The 21,142-nt window shown below is 40.3% G+C and overlaps 1 protein-coding gene and 1 non-coding gene across 2 annotated transcripts; one reads left to right on the forward strand and one right to left on the reverse strand.

Annotated features, from left to right (window-relative positions):
- Positions 1-3,161: 3,161 nt before the first annotated feature.
- TRNAD-GUC (transfer RNA aspartic acid (anticodon GUC)) lies at positions 3,162-3,233 on the reverse strand. The gene has a single exon. It is a non-coding gene; the product is annotated as a tRNA-Asp (tRNA).
- Positions 3,234-3,514: 281 nt separating this feature from the next.
- On the forward strand, positions 3,515-20,604 carry LTA4H (leukotriene A4 hydrolase). Its single transcript, XM_069773743.1, has 19 exons — positions 3,515-3,710; positions 4,781-4,911; positions 6,988-7,108; positions 7,604-7,672; positions 8,369-8,473; positions 11,766-11,818; positions 12,472-12,544; positions 12,854-12,994; positions 13,183-13,206; positions 14,225-14,295; positions 14,409-14,520; positions 15,480-15,624; positions 15,706-15,809; positions 16,167-16,237; positions 16,807-16,861; positions 17,719-17,814; positions 18,331-18,413; positions 19,634-19,738; positions 20,076-20,604. The coding sequence occupies exons 1-19, from the start codon at positions 3,558-3,560 to the stop codon at positions 20,194-20,196; spliced, it is 1,833 nt and encodes a 610-aa protein (XP_069629844.1). The 5' UTR covers positions 3,515-3,557; the 3' UTR covers positions 20,197-20,604.
- Positions 20,605-21,142: the final 538 nt, after the last annotated feature.

Genomic DNA, 21,142 nt, shown 5'->3' on the forward strand with positions numbered 1-21,142 from the left:
CCTTGCCCTTAGAGTAACCAACATAAAACCTCCAAGATTCTCAGTGCTTAAAAGTTTGTGTTTCATCATTACTAATGACATAAAGCAGTTTCCAACATTTGCAAGCAATCTTTTCCCTTCCAAAAATCTTTTTGCCAAAGGTTAATTAAAACGTTTGGCAGAGTTAAACACACTTAGTTAAATACACATATGGATACAACACACAGAGGACAGAATACACAGAGTTACACACTACCCAGGGCCTGAGCATGCTTAAACAAGATGCTTTAACAAGGTGCTGTTAACATGCTCAGGCTGAACGTCCAGCCCAGACCTCCCCTCGGCGCTGCTTTGCTATCACGCTGTGTGATCAGCAAGGCTGCAAGCTGTAGTTTACTTTCCAGCCCACTCTTGTCTTGTGGTTTGGCCACAGCTTTCTCTCCCAGCCGTAAGGCTGATACCAGCTCTCTCTGAGCTTTTGATAAGGTGATGATAATAAAACACACAGGGGATGGCAAGCTGAGTGGCATGACTAGAAGCATCAAAAGAGATGCAGATGAAAGCTGTACGTGGATCATTCAATAGGCGTTTGAAGAAGAAATCAGGGCAAGATTTCTGCTAGCAATACAATTTCTACTAGCAATACAGCAGTGTTTGCTCCTCCAGATTTCATTAGTGCCGACCCTCACTCAAACTTTCCTTCTGCCAATGCTGCAGGAGGCTTTCTGCCAGTGCTCCCTCACCTCGTGCCTCCTGTGGACTTTGCTCACAGGCAACCCATCTTGGACCACACCGACATTCTGTCCGAGGTGGTGCAGGCAGATGTGGCCGGGCTTGCCAACATTGCCGCTGGCGTTCCAGTGGTGCTGGCTCCATGCTGCTGCGTGGGCTACGACAGCACCGGGGGGGGGTGTGTGGGAAGGATTCGGTACCACAGGAGAGGGGAAAGTGGTTGAGCTGACCTGGGGGAGACTTAGGTGAGAACAAAGTACCCTGCAGGAGGAGAAAGGCTGACCTTGAAAAACCCTGCTCAACACCCTGAGCTCCTTGCTCCTCTTCCTTTTACCTTTGCCGACGTGCAAATGAGAATGTCTTCCCGGGACTCTAAAAGCCACGCATCTATGGCAAAACTTTGCCTCTTTTGTTGTTTGCTTGTGCGCCGTGAAAGCTTAATCTGAAAACAGGAACTCCAACTAAGCAGGTATGGAGTTGCTTGCAAGAGTCTTTTTTATGCCTGCAAAGCACTGTCAGCGTATTTCTGTTTTGAATGAATTGCTTTTCTAATCCGTTATTGTTTTATGACAGCTGAAATTGCCTGACTGGATGCCAACACATATGAACTACTAAATGGTTCTTACATCTTATTTTATGGTCCCCTCTCTATTTTGAAATAAACTGCCTACTAAACAAAATCAGTTTCCTCTTGTTTCTGATGACATATACATGTGGATTTTCAGAAAGGGAAGTGGGTTTAGGAGGAAATTCAGAAATTGTAAAAGGAAAAATGTTGGGGTTATTCTTTTTTCCTTCTATAATACATGCGACAATAGACCTACTGAAACCCCCTCTCCTGTGTGGGTTTATCTGGGTTTGTCTGGATGTGGCTCTAGTCCAGCTGGTTTATACAAAGCTCCAGGGTGTCCCTGTGGACGATGGTCCATGCTACATCCACTCTTCTTCATGTGCTTCTCACATTCCCATCTCAGGGTCACATCCAGATGGGACAGCTGGGGCAGTGGGATGCTCTTGGGAGGCCCATGGGCTTTGCCACCAGCTGGTGAGCCCACGGAAAGCACCTTTTGGTCTTGCCCTGTGCCTCAAGCCTTGCCTCCCTCCTGTGCCTGCAGCAACCCGCAGCTCCTGGTGTGCTCCTCCTGCACCTGTGTGCACAGGGGCTGAAGATGTGCCTTTTTGGGAACTGATTTCTAAGGGTAAAAAAGGTTAGGTTCTGCATTTGGCATTACACATCCAATGGAATTGCTTCCAGCAATGTTTTGTCAAGAGTAATCGCCCGTTGTTGCCAAGCTTTGCTGTTAAATTTGATCTTACCTCTTCCTGCACAGAGATAATTTTTCTTCTGTATGTCCTCACTTGGGTGCTGTGTTTGTGTGGTTGATGCAAGGTCATTTGTGGTACAGAATAGTTTGCTTTCAATGCCCGGGTCTGGGCATCAAATTTGTGTTGTCAAAACTGTCTTGAGTGCACAAAGCCGGGGCCAGAGCTGGGCCCTCCGTGCCCCCCGCGCTGAACGCCAGCACACACAGCCCGCACCCCTCACAGCTAGGTGCCTTGGCCTCTTGTCTCGGGTCCTAATTCCTTACCCCTTTTACGTGTGATCGGCCGCGGTCCTCTTTCCTGACTGGGAGAAAGAGAAATTGGGGCGATCGCATTTACTGCTTGGCACCTGCTGACCACCCACAGAAGGGAGGAGATCTCTTTTAGTACCCTTGCGCTAAAATGTTAATAAACAAATATTGCATTTGAGCAGAAGGATTTAAAAAAAGAAGGGGTCAGGGGTTGCCTAAAAAAAGCATTTCCGACGATAATAAGTAAATGCCAGCAGGGATGCTGGAGTCCCGCAGTTGTTTTCCAATGTTCTCTCGGCTAGCGCAGCAGATGGCACCGGCCTGCTGGCTGGAAGTATGGGCTGGGGATTCCTGGTCTCCAAAGTTCTCGCTTTGAGGATTAAAACGAGGGGCTGCGTTCCCACAGGCCAAGAGATGGCCTTTGGCCTCCCGCCTTCCCTCTTCTGCCATGTCCGTTTGGCCTGTGCTTCTTCCCACTGTTTCTACCTCACGGGTTTTGGTGACGCTGGGGTTTTTTTTTCCCCCATCTTGGTTCAAGAAGAAAGGGGACTGTTTTTGGAACGCTTAATTAACCCTCGTGTTCAGCTGCTTGAGCCATTTAAATACAAAAATACTTTCCCCACATGTTCTCTCAGGTAAGCAGCTGAGCTGGTAAAACCCTGCAGCCGCCCCGCCGTCCCCCTCAGGCCTGCAGCAGGTAGGCAGCCAGGACCTGGCTGTTTCTCGTTTTAAAGTCGCAGTAACTCTTCCAACGGCTGCCTGGCAGCAGCTTTGATTTCCCAAAGAATTGCTTTTTTTAGCCTCTAGGGTAGAGGCCACATCTGCTGGGCGGGGGGGGGGGGGGGGGGGGGTTAAAAGAAAGGAAAAATGAAGCGCCTCCCCGTCGGGGAATCGAACCCCGGTCTCCCGCGTGACAGGCGGGGATACTTACCACTATACTAACGAGGAACTGCACGACAATACGTTACTCAGCAGCCACCAGATGGTTTCTAGGGGCTGGCAGCCGGACCACGCGCCGGCCCCGCCCCTGGCGGCCAATTCACGCTTCCCGCCCCGCCTCCTCCTCCTCCTCGCTCCGCCTCCTCCCGCAATGCACCACGGGAGTTGTCGTTCTCCTGCGCGCGCCTCCCGCTTTCCCCGCCGAAGTAGGAACTACAGCTCCCAGAGATGGGCGGGGCGGGCCCGCCCCCCCTTCCCCGCGGTGGGGCGGGGTCGAGAGGGGGATCGGAGGCGGGGTCGGTGGCAACGGCAGCGGGCGTGCGCGCGCGAGCGATGGCGGCGGAGGACCCCTGCTCCTTCGCTGCGCCTTCCCGCTGCCTCACGCGGCACCTCCACCTGCGCTGCCGCGTGGACTTCGGCGCGCGGGCGCTGCGGGGCACGGCGGCCTTCACCGCGCGCGCCGAGCGCGGGCCGCTGCGTTGCCTGGTAACGGCGGGGTGGGGGGGGGGCGGGCGGTGTGTGTGTGTGTGTGTGTGGAGGCGCCCGCGGCTACTGAGGGGAGACCCCCGCGGGACTGAGGGGAGACCCCGGAGCCCAGGTCTGAGGGGGAACGGGGGTGCCGGGGGCCGTGCTCGGGGTCCCTCTCGTCTCCTCCCGCCGTCTCCTCCCGCCTCGGCGTCGTCTCCCCTCGGTCGTGCCTTCCCCCCGCCCCCCCCATCCCCGTCCCTGCCGCCTGCTCGCCTCGGCGCCCGTCGGGTTTCGTCTCCAGTTGGTCGCCCCCGGGCTAACAACGCCTTTGGGGGGCTCAGGTTTCCCGCTTGTGGAGCCTAGAGCCGGCGCCTCGTGCAAGGGAAGGGTGGAAATGTGTGGGGTTTTCCCCTTAAAATGGCGAGGAGCCCGTTGCCGAAAAAATGGGGATAAACCACCGGAAAGCTGCGTTCGTGGCTTTTTCGCGTGTGTGTTTTATTACCCTAGCTGCTTTCTCAGCTAGCTGTACGGATAAACACATAAACCTTTTTCGCGTTACGCTGCATGTGAAGTGAAGTTTGGGGGTTGTGGGATCTTTCTGCTAGCTCCATAAAATCCTTTTGTGACTGGCGCTTACTTTTTAGGAAAAAAAATCCATCCCGGTAAAGAGTAAAACTTCACTCGTGCCGCATATGGGAGCGCTGCATTATTTAATTCATCTTCTCTTGCATGAAAGTCTTGATTCATAGCGGCTGGTTCCAGGAGGGACGCCTTGGCAGGGGCTTTGCTATCATTCTCATTTCATAGCAGCACTGTGAAGTCTCTTACCTCTGTGGTTTACTTGGTAAACTCCCCGTTTTCCACTTTCATGGTCAGAAGGTGGTTTCCTTCCTCTTCCCCCTCCAGTTTTGTAAGTTCAGTGCTGCTCTCTTAAAACGTTGGTTCCCAGTACTCGACATAGTTACTCGATTTTTCTGGTTTTACTCAGTAAATACTTTTTCCTTCAAAGAGACTTGTGTTTAAGATTTATGGGTGCTATGTTAATTATTACACTATCTAACAAGTATGTAATATTTGCTTCATTACAGGTCTTGGATACAAAAGACCTACAGGTATTTAAAGTGACCGTAAATGGACAGGATGCAAAATTTGTTTTTGGAGAAAAGCACAGTTTCAAGGGGACCCCCCTGGAAATCACACTTCCTTTTGAACTAAGCAGGTACACACTTTTGCCTGTCCCTTTAGATAGTTTCCAAAATGCACTGTATAAGCTGCTTGTCTCCCTGTGGGGTCGTTGTGTAAAGCTTGCAAAGGGACTTGTAAATTAGGGTGTTGCATTTATTTGGTATATGGTCTTGTAGATGAATTTAATATTTGGCTTTCATTAGACAGCCAAAACTTTGGGAGTCTTTGTACCGTTTCCAGGTCTTATGTACAAAATGACTTGCCAAACTAAGTAGCGAAATGATGTGTAATGTATCACAATTTTTCCAATGTTTCTTATCAGTAATATTCTTTCTACTTCAGCTACCTGAGTTTTGTTGTGTTCAGAATTGCTACAGCATGGCACATATGGAGTTACAGATCCTGTTTTCCTTTCTTTTATACAAGGGCTGATCCCACATTTCTGTAGAACTGCAGGTTACCACTATGATTAGCTAGAAACATGTCTTCAAAGAATAAAATTTTTATTGTAGCCCAAGTCCCTAAAAACTGGAACTTGTGTTTTGGCAGCATGATGGAGAATGAACTAACCATAATCTACGTCTTAAGTTGCATGAAATAAGAAGTTGTTGCCAAATTACAATACTTTTTTGGCAGTTTACTTTGTATGTTGTAACTCTGTGGTATCTCACATGCCAAGGCTGAAAGCTGTGACTGTATAGGAAGGTTCCCTTGATTGAGTAAAATTGTATACTAAGTTGCTTCTTACTGTTTTGTTTTTAAAACTGGTTATTAGCTCTACAAACTAGTGTCTGGTTTCTAACTTTTTTTTTCCTGTTCTCTGAATTAGTGCAATTTAGAAACACACATAATGTGGAAGAGAAAGAAAAGTCATACAATAGCTGTCCCTTCTGGGGAAACACTTATTATCTGATATGAAACTGAACAAGTTAAACAGGCCACAGCAGAAACATACGTTTATGTCTTTTGTTTGACTTTCAGCTTTTTTTTTTCATTGCTAGATTTCCTTGTAAGAAAAAAAAGCTACAAAGAGGGACTTATGAGTCATGATCGTAAGAATTTATAATCTTGTGTGAGATGTAGTCCTGTATACAAGTATCAATAAAACAGTGATAGGAAAAGAGTTACATACAAAAGTCTGACTGTTCAGTAAGCAACATATCTTATAGTAATACAAATTATTTTCTCTTGTCAAATATGTACTTTGGAACACTGGTTATAAACCAGATATGTGTACCTGGTCAGCTTATCTAGTGTCCAACTCCTCTGATTAGCTGAAGTTTGTTCTAATTTATGGTTGGATTGTTAATTCCAGAATGTTGCATGTATAACCTGGAACTTTCCAATAACAGAAGCAAGTGCTTCTGTGTACTTTTGGTGTCAGTGATGGTTATGATATGTTTTTAAAAAAAACAAGAACGTGAATGTGTCAGGTTTGTGTGTGTTCTCTTGTTAGCAAGCTGGGACCTGTCCTCTGTGTTAGTTAGTTTTTACTTTACACCAGTTCTGAAATCCTGAATAAAATTTGAACATTCTTCATTTTTCTGGTTAACCCTACTTTTAATAGGGTTTTCCAGTAATTCCTATTTTCAGTATTTTTTTTTTCTGCTTAAGGATCATACAGAACATAACATCAGCTGCAAAACCTGAAATTTTTTATTTACAGAATATACAAATCCTATTTTATTAAAGTACGTATGTTCTTATATAGGCTTTATATACTTTTTTGTTTGCTTACTGTGGTGGGTTTTTTCTACTTATGTGTACAATGTTAGATAGTTGCGACAAAACTGTATGTATGTAGCTGGTCCAAATGATTTAAAGAAAAAGTCCATGTCCTTCTTGAAGAGAGGAGCAGAAAAGTTTCTGGTTAGTAAAGACAATAGTAGAGGTGTCTAGTAGAAGTGTCTTGGGACATTAAAATTGAAATAAACTAGCTGATTTTTACTATCATAATTGAAAAGGAAAAGTTGTTTTTAATATGCTACTTGTTCTTTTAATGCTTTTGAGACAGTGCTGCAGACCTATTTTCCAGAAATCTTTGTAGAGGAATTTCAGTAGTGATCGGGAGTTGTGTCAAAACAGTCTGACTATATTCTTTATTACACAGGGGACAAGAAGCAATTGTCGAAATCTCTTTTGAAAGCTCTCCAAAGTCTTCAGCTCTCCAATGGTTTACTCCAGAGCAAACTTCTGGAAAGAAACACCCATTTCTCTTCAGCCAGTGTCAGGTTGAGTGGATTAATTTGTTTTTTAGACTTGTTTACATACCCTTGTAATTCCCCTTGGTTTCCAAAGAGTTGGAGAGGAAGGCTAGTAGGGGAAAGTACAGTAGCCCATAACTTCTAATTGTGTATGTCAGAGATCCTAAATGATAATACTTAATAAGTCAGGGCATTGCTGAGGTTTTATTATATGTTTGCAGTTTAATAATTCCAGAACTGCTTCACCCTCTCCAGTATTCTTGTTGAAGAACATGCAGTCCTTTACAGTCAATATATGTGGCTATTGATCTGTCTTCCCTACCATTATTTCTTTGAGAAAAGCCTTAACTATGAAAACTACTGTAAGCTGTAAGGAATAGGAAGTACTGGTTTGTAGATAATGAATTTTCTGGAGGAGCTGTATAGATTTCCAGTATAATATAGTAGTTTGATTTATTTCTAGTCCTCTGCATTACAAAGATTGTTCTGTTTTAGCTTGCTTTTTTTCCCCTTCCTCTCCAGGCCACCCACTGCAGAGCCATCCTTCCATGCCAAGACACTCCTGCTGTGAAACTAACATACTATGCAGAGGTAGGTGAACCTAAGTCATGTGTATCTAAATAAAGACAACTACTACAATGGGTGAATTTTTATTTTATTTTATTTTTGTACCTGCCAGCATGTGGCCTAAAATAAAAACAGAGAATATTGACTTTTAGCTTAATGTAAGAACCAAAAGCTGCTCATCTTCCTTGTGGCATTCCTCTGGATTTACCATTTTCTTTTATATATGTCATCTCTTTTTTCATTCACATGTATCTTTATTTCCAAAAGAAAAAAAAAAGTGCTGTAGTAGAAAAGAAATATGTTCTTAAATCAGGAAAAGCTGACAGTAAAACAACAAAGAGTGCCGTAAAGTAAAAATACTTGAAATGGCTGTCATATATGCCTGAAGTAATATGCTCTGGTACATAGCTGGGGGATCTTTGCAGTCCTGGCACAAGTAGTCTGATTGGTTTAAGGAAGCAAAAAGCGAGATGTCCAACGTGACATTACAGTTCAGTAGTCTGAAGAAACTTTTAACTTCTGTCAAAGGTAGTCCTTTTGGTTAATCAAATATTGCCAGCCTTTAAGATAAAATTTCCTATATGCCTTACGTTCTACTTGATGGAGAGGACTTAACAACAGAATGAATCCACACTACTCTTTTTGCTATCGCTGCTTCTAGGATATTGTATAATCCTGTGTGCCAACTGAGTTCCTCATGGTTGGATAACCTTCTTTCAGATATCTGTTCCTAAAGAGTTGGTGGCTCTTATGAGTGCTAATCGTGATGGAGAGATGCCTGACCCAGAGGACAGCAGTCGGAAGATATACTGTTTCAGTCAGAACGTAAGTGCTACAGGCTAGTAAACAGATGCCTAAGGTCTTACTCCAAACTCATGCAGTTCACAGTCATTTCAGATATGGTTTTGATATCATCAGTGAATCATAGAATCATTTAGGTTTGAAAAGACCCTTAAGATCATCGAGTCCAACCGTTAACCTAACACTGCCGAGTCCAACCGTTAACCTAACACTGCCGAGTCCAACCGTTAACCTAACACTGCCGAGTCCACCACTAAACCATGTCCCTAAGCACCATGTCTACACGTCTTCTAAATACCTCCCGGGATGGTGATTCAACCACTTCCCTGGGCAGCCTGTTCCAATGCCTGACAACCCTTTCAGTGAAGAAATTTTTCCTAATATCCAATCTAAACCTCCCCTGGTGCAACTTGAGGATATTTCCTCTCGTCCTATCACTAGTTACTTGATAGAAGAGACCAGCACCCACCTCACTACAACCTCCTTTCAGGCAGTTGTAGAGAGCGATAAGGTCTCCCCTCGGCCTCCTTTTCTCCAGACTAAACAACCCCAGTTCCCTCAGCCGCTCCTCATAAGACTTGTGCTCCAGGTCCCTCACCAGCTTGGTTGCCCTTCTCTGGACACGCTCCAGCACCTCCATATCTTTCCTGTAGCGAGGGGCCCAAAACTGAACACAAGACTCGAGGTGCGGCCTCACCAGTGCTGAGTACAGGGGGACAATCACCTCCCTGCTCCTGCTGGCCACACTGTTTCTGATACAGGCCAGGATGCCATTGGCTGCCTTGGCCACCTGGGCACACCACTGGCTCACATTCAGCTGGCTGTCAACCAGCACCCCCAGGTCCTTTTCCACCAGGCAGCTTTCCAGCCACTCTTCCCCAAGCCTGCAGCGTTGCATGAGGTTGTTGTGACTGAAGTGCAGGACCTGGCACTTGCCCTTGTTGAACCTCATACAACTGGCCTTGGCCCATCAATCCAGCCTCCTCTGTCCAGACCCCTCTGTAGAGCCTTCCTACCCTGGAGGTCAACACTCCCATCCAACTTGGTGTGGTCTGCAAACTTACTGAGGGTGCACTTGATCCCCTTGTCCAGATCATTGATAAAGATATTAAACAGAACTGGACCCAATACTGAGCCCTGGGGAGCACCACTTGTGACCAGCCACCAGCTGGATTTAACCCCATTCACCACAACTCAATCACGTGACTGACAGTGCTTCTTTGCCACTATAAAAATACGGGGTATTACGAATTTCCAGTTCCAAAAAGTCAGTAGGTGCTGGTGATGTTTACTTGTCATTTTGGCATTCCCAGAAAAGCCTGTAAAGTTTTGAAAATGCTTAGTATACACAAAGCTAGTACTGTCAAAACCCTTTCTGTCTGCACTGATTCTTGGGAAATACTGTGTGGACTTGAATAACACAGGAGTGCGTTTTGAAAAACAGATCCTACAAATTTTAAGTTTACCAAGATCTTAGCAGTGAAGCTGAGCATTGGAACCAATTTCAACTTGAAGGGAAGCAAATTCTGACAACAGAGATTTTTTAAAGGTGGAAAATTTGGCCTTTATGGAAAGTGTCTCCAGCTAATTAAAGATTACTGCTAAGGATGAAGTTTTATTAAGTGATGCAGCTAGTTTAATGATTCCACTGCACCTAAGTAGCAGTCTCAATTTACTCTCCTGGCTTTTTTGTTCTCACAGCTTTTTAGGTTATAGTTCTGATGTTTATGGGATCTCTTGGTGAGCCTAGTTCATTCTGCTGAGCAAGCAGATAAAAATGAACAGAAGTTTAAAAAAGAAATTGTTTTAGTAAGCTGATCTGGGCTGCTGAGGGACTGAATGAGTGCAAGGAGGGATGGATTTATGTGACCAGAGGAGGGGAAGGGAGCCTACTCTGAACTGCAACAGCTGTTGGGTTGATTTGGCTGCTATGTGAAACCCAAGAGAGGCAAGAGGAGAGAGAGAGAAAAAAATTGTCACCTTCTCTGTGAGCTCTTTAATATGCAGTGTTCTGCCTTCTCTGTAGAGGCAAAACATTTGCCACTCTTGGTCTAGCGCATAAGGCTTCTATGTTGTATGTTATTCAGAGCTGTATGTTATCTAGAAATACACTGTTGATAAGTTTGCTGGACCTGTACAAAGAATGGCATTTAGTCTAATTGAAATTATACTACACTTTCTAATACAGAAAACCATTAGATTAATTTGTTAGAAAAGGCATGTGTTTCATTAAACGAAAAAGACAAATGCATCAAACTCTTGGATATGTGTGCTGAGCTTACCTAAAACTACTTTTTTTTGCCCCTGCATGGCCGGACTGGTAAGAAATGTAGTGGAGAGCAGCCCCTGTAAAAATGAATTTATTACCCAACAGCCATTGAGATTTGAAGTAATTTTAAAATTTCAGATTAGCAAACTGGGCATCAAAATGTAGGGATATATTCACAATCTTTTAATAACCCGTGTATAACACAAGTCAATGGACTTCAATCTTGTCAAGAATATATTCTGTGGGTTAATATGCAAAATTAAAAAACACAAGATGATATGGATATTTTAATAAATGATATTGAAATGGTTTGGGGATAATAAATGGTGGAATAAACTTTTCTGAAATGTTGTCGCCAAGTAATTATGATTTGAAGTCTTACTTATTTGACAGTGTTTAGTCAGATAAAATGGAATTTTGTCAGGAAAGGCTGCATTATCCCCTTTTGTGTCCAGAGCACTGGGAGAAAGAATTTCTCCATAAAGATACTGTAGCTTTGGAATTTCTTTCATTAAAATAACAAATATTTAGAATTTATTTCAGTCCCAAACATGGAAATCAAATATATACATTTTGATTTTGCTGAATCTTTTTTTATCCATAAATATTCTTTGTGTACTTGGAATTCATAAAACTTTTCCTGCATCTTTTTGTGTGATACAACTGCCTGTTATCTGAGCAGTGTCTCTTAACTTCTCCTTCCATAAAATTTAATGGAACTAAAATGAATATGGAAAACTAACTTTCTTTTGAACAGTAACCAAACCAGTGGCATATTTATATGCTCTTATATATGCAGATTTTTTTCAAACAGAGATGATACAGCAGTTTTTTGGCCTTTGCATGAAAGATCTAGGAAACAAGTATTCCTTGTAGATAAAGGAGTATCATTTGGGGAGAAAAAACAATGCCTTTATTATAACATAAGGCAGGAAACTATGGAGGAAATGTGCACTTTGCTTACATACCTTTGTTTTTCTTTGAATCGGTGGTGTTGATAGCTCACATTACAAATAAGATTTCTTTTTTTCTCACATTATCCATTAGGTTCCCATACCTTGCTACTTGATTGCTTTAGTGGTTGGAGCTTTAGAAAGCAGGTGAGTGAATCTACACAAAGTATAAATATTAATAATCATAATAAATCTCCAGAGTTACCTTTTTTGTTTGTTACTTGGTCTTGTTTCTAGTTTTAATAGGTCTTAGAGATTCAACAAGCCTGTTTATTTGTATCAAACTGCATGTATCTTGATTCACTCTTGCATCATTTTTTCTATAGAATATACTTTTGCTGTAAGTTAAAGAAATACCATGAAGAGTTTGGAATTGATTGGAACCACTAAGGGCTTTTTCTAGCTCAGGGAATAGTATCTTTTTCCTCTAGTAACATATAAGCCTTGTCATGTACAAAAGGCAGAAAGTGATAGCTTCAGCTTCGTTGCTCATCTGCACAAGAATGTGTTAATCTAGCCCATAATAATGCTTTTATATTAGGACTTCACAGCATTTAAAAATCTGTAAATGTGTTTCCTATTTATTTGTCCTGAACAATAGATGTGTGTGGTTTGTTTTCTAAAGCTTTTTCTAGTGTTCCTGTAGCAGTGGACAGGAAAAAGACGGGAAGACTCTCTAATGAGTTTCTTCAGCAACACGGGTTACTCATGAGCACATTTAAATGTATGCTCTCTGAATTAGTTTCCCATAGAATTATTTCCAGTTCATGGTGTCTTCATAGCATTTTTACTTTCAACAGAAAGATTGGCCCAAGGACACTGGTGTGGGCTGAAAAGGAGCTAGTGGATAAATCGGCCTATGAATTTGCTGAGGTGGGTAATTAACAAAAAATGTTTTGTAAACTAACTGTTTCACATAGCTTTGGAAAAGGAATGGGCTGTAGTTCAGTATTTTTGTCATCTGTAGCCCTCCTTTCTCTACCTCCCACCCCAAAAAATGCTGCTGGTCTATCACAACACAAAACTGCTACTGAACATAAATATTGATACAGTCTTGTACTCATTTTGCATGTGGGACATCCCAAGGTGAAAGAGAATGAAGTGTGGGATCAATAGCTTATAACTTGTTCAGTGTTTGTAGTCAGAAGTTATGTTAGAAACTAATGTGAATTCTTGTTTCAGGCTGAAGCTATGCTGAAAACAGCAGAAGATTTAGCGGGACCCTATGTATGGGGACAGTATGATTTGTTAGTCTTACCACCTTCTTTTCCTTACGGTGGTATGGAGAATCCTTGTCTTACTTTCGTAACTCCAACACTATTGGTAAGTGCAACACTGACAAAAGTCAGCTTTTCCTTAGGGCTTGCTTATATGAATCCACAGATTGATTCATCTTCCCCTTAGAAAGAACTGTAAATGTTCCTGCCTCCTTTCGAATTAGGGATCATATGTGAAACTGCTGAGGTTTACTTGAACTAACAACTGCTTTTTTTTTTTTTTTTTTTTTTTAGGCAGGTGATCGATCTCTGTCAAATGTAAGTGCAAAATAGGTTCATGTCTTCAAGTAGAACACAACTTGAAGTTGCATCTTAGCTTCCTTTGTAATAGATGCCTGAAAACTTGGTCTCGTGTTCATTGGGGGAATTAAAAGTTAAGGCAATAACTCGAAGTCTTGCAAAGTGAGTTTTAGTTCTAAGTAAACTAGAAAAACTGGAGACATATCTATTTTGTATAATGAACAGATGAAAATAACATGGGTGCTTGTGTGCGTAGGGGACTGACAGCATTTAGCTGCTCAGTAGCTCTTTCCCTGTCCTCTGTACAGATGTGTTTAAAAACCATAATTGAATTGATATCACTGAAATTGTTTGTAGGGAACTTCTTCCTCTCTGTGTCTGTCTATGTACTAGAACTTGCATTGTGTACAGTTCTCTTTTGAAGTGGAAATCATGAGTACAGTTTGAGTAAATTCTATTTTTTTTCTGGAAAGTTGAATGCTCTGGATGCTGAAAGACATACAAATGTCTTTCTACTAGACTGATAGACTGCTAAAAAAATATGATTGTCTTATCCCAAGAATACTGAAATATTTGACATGGATACTTTTTAATGTATCATGCATCATTATCCTTCTAGGGGTAACTGTTTTCTTCCTGTTTGATATTTTAGAACATCCCAGCACTGCAGAAGTTGCTTAGGTGGGAAAGTAGTACTAGTCCATTACTTAGCATGGATCCAGTATCCTGAAATGTGATTTCATAAACAAGTACCTACACTGTGCTACTAGAGGAATTATTTTTGTTGATCAGTGTGGCTCTATGACTTGTAGGCTGCACATTAAAAATTATTTCTGGAGAAGGTTCTGTAGGATAGTGTTAGTCCTCTAAATAAAATTTATATGGATAAGTTTACAGAGCTGTGAGTGCTAACTGGCTCTGGGAATGTAGTGCAGTAAATGAGGTCCCATTAGGATTTTTTCTTTCTGTTGGGATTTGGTGTTCATTTTCCAGAGGAGTCTAAACAGTAGATCTGTCATTGTTTTCTGTGTTTTAGGTTATTGCTCATGAAATCTCTCACAGCTGGACAGGAAACTTGGTAACAAACAAAACATGGGAGCATTTTTGGTAGGTCTGATGTTCAGTGCAATGCAAGTCATATTTTAAAATTAATCTGTAAAGAGACCAACTAAATTAATTTTGCCATCCTACCAGTGTTAACTTTATCAATATATTTCCAGGCTGAATGAGGGACATACTGTATACCTGGAACGCAGGATTGGTGGTCAGTTGTTTGGTGAGCAGTTCAGGCACTTTCAAGCCCTAGGAGGTTGGAGGGAACTGCAGAATACGGTAAATATTTTTAAAGTTATGATAACTTTATGTTTAAGTATATACCTAAATAAAATAAAGCTGATTTCATGTGTTTCCCACAAATAAGACTTGTCTAGTCAGCTTTCCTAACACTTTCTTATTAGAGGATGAACAACTTTGATTCCAAGGTATATGATCTCTTCCCAAGGTAATAGCTTAATATAGTCAGATTAGGTAAAGCTTTTTGAACTGCTTTAAGCTGTTCTGTAAGGATGAAGCATCTTTACAGACTCTCTTGGTTGTTCTGGGTATGGCTAAATTGCAATATTACCTTTTAGCATACTGGTAAGCAGCTGAAAGCTTGTCAAAATTATCTGCAAGCATGACCATTGATTTCCAATGCCTCATGCAAGTAACTGATTTCTTTTTTTCTTGTGTACTGTGTTATAATTGAGCACATTCCTGGTCTGTAACTGTCTAGGAGGGTTGTTTATTTCTGTGTTTGGGTAGCATAGTTAAACTTTAGTTATCAGATTTCCAGCCTGTGATGTTTCCAGCCCTCTCATTCAGTTTGGTGATGCAGTTTACCTGACTTACTATGAATATTTCCTCATATTTTATTCTTTATACCACCCATTTAATTCAAGAAGTTTAGATAGTTTGTTAATAAAGGGATAAATATAGATAGTTTACTAGGTGCTTGTGATTATGACAGACAAGACAGTAATTAACTGCTTTGAGACAGCTTGAGCACAGGGTGATTGATCCTAACATCTTTCTGTTTGACACATGATCAGACACTGATAAAATGAGAAAAAAGTTTAGTAGACTATGTTTTGTGCAGATTCAGAACTTCAGGAAAAAGAATGAGAAAGAATGCTTTGAAATGAAGCCATCTTAGTTTTGGATGGATTATACCTTTGTAAATAGGATTAGTAGTGATTTGCAAGAGTGCTGGTTTTCCTAGATGAATATATTTTCTTGTGTCATTGTCACAGATAAATACTCTTGGAGATAAAAATCCTGTAACTAACCTCGTCCCTAATTTGAGTGAAGTAGATCCTGATGTTGCCTATTCATCTGTTCCGTATGAGAAAGGCTTTGCTTTGCTTTTTTACCTTGAACAACTTCTTGGAGGACCAGGTAAATGTTAGTCAGACTTTATATATAATTGTTTCCCATTTTAATTTCAAACACTGAAACGGTTTGTTTTTTACCTGTCAGATGTCTTCATTGGCTTCCTGAAGGCTTACATTCAGCAGTTTGCTTATAAGAGCATAGTAACGGAGGACTGGAAGAAGTTCTTGTACTCCTACTTCAAGGATAAGGTTGGGTAGTACTCAAAACTAATTGTTTGAAACCTTTTAATTCTATGAAACTATGGCATAGATCAGGAATTACCTTCTTTAAGGACCAGGTCTTTATCTTTCTCTTCTTTATCTCAAGATCTTAATATGATGTAGTGTGGCATCTTACAAAGATGGATTTGTGTTATGATGCCTTTTTTTTTTTTTCCCTAGAAGGAAGTAGTCTGTTTTGAAGTAATCTGTATAGGATTCTCCAGGGTAATTGGAGGGCTGTTAAAAAACCCAAACAAAACAAAAGATTGAAACTAGTTTTTGTAGGGTATGCTTTTCTCTAAAAATAACATTTAAAATTGAATAAGAATTTGTGTTGCTTTGTAGGTAGATGTTCTTGATAAAGTTGATTGGAACTCATGGTTTCATGCTCCAGGAATGCCACCAGTGAAGCCTACGTAAGCTGCATTGTTTTATAGTTCATCTTTTCTGTCTCCAGGTTGCACATGATTTTCCAAAGAGTCATGAAGCAGTTTGTAAACAGGGTGAAAGTCTTCCCACAAACCTCTTATTAGAAAATGTCCTAATACTATGTAGAAATTGATACAGGTCTATATAGGAGAAAAAAATGTCGCTGTTAATATTTTCAACTTTTTTATTCTGGTGGAAGCTCATTTTGCTTTGAAAGTTGCCAGGAAAGATTCTGTTCTTCTGACAGTTCATTACAACAATCTTCTCTCTTCAGCTATAAGCTATAATATATGTACGAGCATATATGCTCCCAAGCATTTATCATTTTAGGAGTGTATGGGATCAAGGGATAGTGTCACCTATGCGCAAAATGCTTCTAACTAAAACTGAAATATTTCATTATAATAGATGTAAATTGTGTTGCAATACTGGTTTGGAGCCTACAACAAACAAATGTGGAGCCATTTCAAAATAATTTCCAAGCATTCTTGTAAAAATATTACAGGAGCCTTTTGTGTTTCCAAAGTGTGATCCATTGTTTTTAATATTTTGACAGGTATGATATGACATTAGCAAATGCTTGTGTTGCCTTGAGCCAAAGATGGATCAAAGTGAGTGGTTAAAGAACGGTGAGGTGTCTGTATCTTGAAAAGCTAGTTCTCTTTATACAAAGTGAGCCATTCTCTTCTGAAATCTATCGTTTGCTGAGAGAGAGTGTATTTATGGTGATAGTATGGCTGCCAGGGATTTTGCATTTCATAGACTAGCCTTTCATCATAGAGTCTGTGGATTTGCTGTGACTTCTGTACGTGAAGCACAGTACATATTTTAACAAGGCACACAGCCAGCTTTTTGTTATATGTATGTAGTAACCAAACTGAGAATATTCTTTTTGAAACCCTGATATTGTGGCTTGATTTAAAAACAAATGCCAATCACTCTACATTAGTGATTGTATTGTATTAGCAAGAATTCTCCTACATTATACTGGACCTAGAGTGCATTTCTCATCAAAAACTGAAATACGTAAATCATAATAACTAATACCATACAATTTTCTCATAATTTTAACCATTAAACTCATACAACTAACAGAGAATTTGGCATACCTTCCTTTTGTTAGCTCTGTGGCTGTTCGCTGTACTTGTATGTTATCTTTAACTTTCTTCTTCTCAGTGTTACTTTTTCTATAAAAAGTATTTGATTTTTCACTTAACTTTAATAGAAAGACAGTGGAGATAAAAAAATCAGTGGAGAAAAAAGTAAAAATTGAAGTGAAGAATGCCAAACATCAGACAGTAGCTTATGTCCCTCCCTTCCCTTTCTTGTGACATCCTGCACAAATACAAATCAGAATCTTTTTTTATGTGGAATGGCTCAATAGTAAATTTAGATGTCCAAACAAAAAATTACACCTGATTGTTCTTTGAAATACCTTTTAAAAACTTAAGTAACCATTTTCTTTTAGGCAAAAGAGAGTGATTTGGGCTCATTCAGCTCAGCAGACTTGAAGGAAATGTCATCTCATCAGTTGATTGAGTTCCTGGCACTGTTGCTTCTGGAGGTAAATGCATGCCTGGGGTAACTTGATTCTGGTATCACAAAAGCAGCCACAGAAGCCCAAGTGTGCTTTTGGAATTTCTTTTAAGTTTTGCTAAAATAACCTGCTCTCGCCATACATAGTTACTAAAACCTTCAGCCATACCTCCCTGATTACGTCTGGCTCTTCAGCTAATGAGCAACCTACAGAGTATTTTGGATTGAAGGGTAAAAATAAAACTACAAGGTGCTTGAATTTGTCTGGATTTGATGTTAAGCAAATAAGCTATAAATAAAATGGAATGAAAATACTTTGTTTTGAATGTTTCAGTAGTACTGGATGTGGGAATTTGCTAACGTTTATTTCTTGCCCCTTCCCTAATACTATGAGAATGTAAAAGGAACAAATACAAATATTTGTCATGGTAAGCTTTTAATTCCTTCATAGCATCAATCTTCCTGAATGAGCTTGTTTATTTTTTAAGTAAGTGGCTTGAAGTGTGCGCCTGGCCTATTCTGACTATGCAATTTCCTTTTTCAGGCTCCTCTTCCAGTGTCCCATGTCCAACGAATGCAGCAAGTATATGACTTCAATGCTATAAACAATTCTGAAATAAGATTCAGGTTTGTTCTTGTATGGGCATTTTTCTAATATTAAATGCTTTCATAAAACAAAGTATCCTGCTTCATAAATGGTCTGAGACATACTGTTGTACAGAACTGGTGCAGGGTTTTTGCAGGGTTTTTTGTTGTTGGATTTTTTTGTAAGTACATGTGCAAGCAAGCTTACCAGAGTGGTATTCAGTTACTTGTGAATTCAATAAGTATAGTCTAGTAGAAGAACTAGAAGTGAGCAGCGGATTAGCTGTGCTCTATTTTCATCTGTCATGCTAGCAAAGGAACCTGATGACCTGATAACTTATTTGGGGTTGTAGTATTGGATAATACAGTAGTGAGCCTCTCTGTGACTCAAAGATGCCTGAAAAATCTTTCCAATATTTAGTCAGGACCACATCTTCAGGACTTACCTGACAGTCCTTCTGCTGATGTGCCAGTGGGGTTTTTTTTCAACACAGTTTGGAAACTTTTGTCCCATTTTCGCGCTCACTGTCACAAAGCTTTTGTCTCACCAAAAAAAAGTAAATATCAAAGGAAGTTTCTAAACAAGTAGGAAATGCTTCTAGCTAAATGGCTTGATTCTTGTGCCATCCTAATTTCTTCTGTTTTGTATTTACACATCACTTGTTAAAAAAGGTATTGTTGAGGATAAGTATTTAAGAGTATCATGTAATAGCATATTTTGCTATTGTTACGTACTTGGATACATTTGCAGTAGTGATGGTTATTCTGCCTTAACTAACTTAGAATACTTTGTTTCTTATTAAAAAAACAGAAGTATTTTAAATATACAGTGTAGTTTCTACTTCTTGTAACAAGATCAATTTCTTTTTATTTTTAAAACAAAACAAGCATATGCCAGTTGCTGGTGATGTTTTGTTTGGAATTTTGTTGGGTTTTTTTAATCACTTAGTCAAATGACAAGTGCTATATAATTCAGTTCTAATGATGAGTGATGCAACTGGACACTGCTGTAACATAAAAGAAACACATAGCTGCAGAAAATAATCAAACCATTTTGGAGAAACTTTGAAGTAATTTTTTCTTATTTTATAGAAAAGCTCACTTTTGTGAAGTGCTAGTCAGAGACTAAATATTTTAGGTTGAACTTAGCTAGAATCTCATTCCCATGGTGACACATGGGAATGGAACAGAATCATAAGATAACTAACTACTGCAAATGAAAGTAAGTGTAAATTTTCTTTTTTTACCCCCCCCCCGCCCAGGTGGCTGCGCCTCTGCATCAAGTCCCAATGGGAAGAAGCTATTCCTCTGGCTCTAAAAATGGCAACAGATCAGGGCAGGTTGAAGTTTACTCGGCCCTTGTTCAGGTAAAAGTAATCTCCAAATTGTAGGAGCTTATGCTGTTGGCATTTTTAGTATAATGGCATGTATAATACTTGACATGGTACATATATTTATGTTATGCTTCGAAGTGATATAATACAGAATTTTCTGTGTGCTGTGAACAAGCTTATCTTCAAAATTACTTTCCACTTGCTGACTTTTTTTTAATAGAAGAAAGCCTAGGCTCCCAGTATGCACCTTAATGTGAGGCTTTCAAGGGAAAAGTAAAAACCTTGAGAAAAATCCCCATTGTACTGTTTTCATACACTTTTGTAATGGTGTTTTTTTTCTCCCCCCCCCCCCCCCCCCCTCCTTTTACAGGGATCTTTATGGTTTTGACAAGTGTCGAGATCTGGCTGTCAAGACATTTCTGGAGCATAGAGCCTCTATGCACCCAGTCACTTCAATGCTTGTGGGCAAAGACTTGAAACAGGATCAGTGACAAATTTACTGATACCTTTGAAATTTTCTTGTTGCTGAAGGAAGAGACTGATTCCACAAACTGTTGATATGTGTGCTTGATTATGCCATAAAATGCTTTGCTGCTTTGGTACTAATTTAGCTTAAAATGAACTTTCCAAATCAAGTTCACTACTTTCTATTTTTCATTTCCAAGTAAAACAGCAAAATTGCGAAATCTCTGGAATTGGGAGAATGGTTTTGTTACAAGCAATATTTAGAACGCCCAGAAAAGCTGTTCTGAGATGTAGTCGTTTGTCAGTCATGGAATTTAAAAACATGGAAAATTATTGGTGGATGGTATGGCTCTTTGTGCACAGCTTTTTTTTTCATAGCAATGTGATTGAAACTTCAAGTATCTGAAGACTAAAAAATAAATCTTTTCATTGTCTGCTTGTCTGTGTATTGATCTGTACGAAAAGTTTCAAAATAATAGTTTTGTTTTCTTTACTCTTCTTTGTTGTGGAAGAAATTTTTATTCTGGGTCTGACAGGACTTTGAAGACCTAAATGGATCACAGCATTCGAGTTTTAGAGCAGAATTTCCATCTAGCCCTGTTTGTCATGGCTTTGTTACGTTAATCAATTCATCATGTTAATCAGAATATGATGGTTTTACTTATTCCTGTTGGATCCTGTGCTGTGCACTAATAGTTTTCTGAAATACCTCCTTGTTCTCTTTTTTTTTTTTAGCAAACCTGGGATTTTTACCAGACTTCGGATTTAATACCTTACTATGCTTTTAGTAACTTATTTAAATTATTTCAACCCACTATATATTTTCAAAACTTCTAACAATTGCAACGGGGACTAAAGCCCAAGTCTTTCCTTCCCCGTTTTGAGTTTTTTAATATTTTCGTTTTTTTAACCAGTTCTGGTCACTACCCCTTATGCTAATATAACAGCTTAGAGATAAGTTTAAAAACAATC

Source organism: Haliaeetus albicilla, chromosome 28 (assembly GCF_947461875.1).
Source record: "Haliaeetus albicilla chromosome 28, bHalAlb1.1, whole genome shotgun sequence".
Classification (NCBI taxonomy): Eukaryota; Metazoa; Chordata; class Aves; order Accipitriformes; family Accipitridae; genus Haliaeetus; species Haliaeetus albicilla.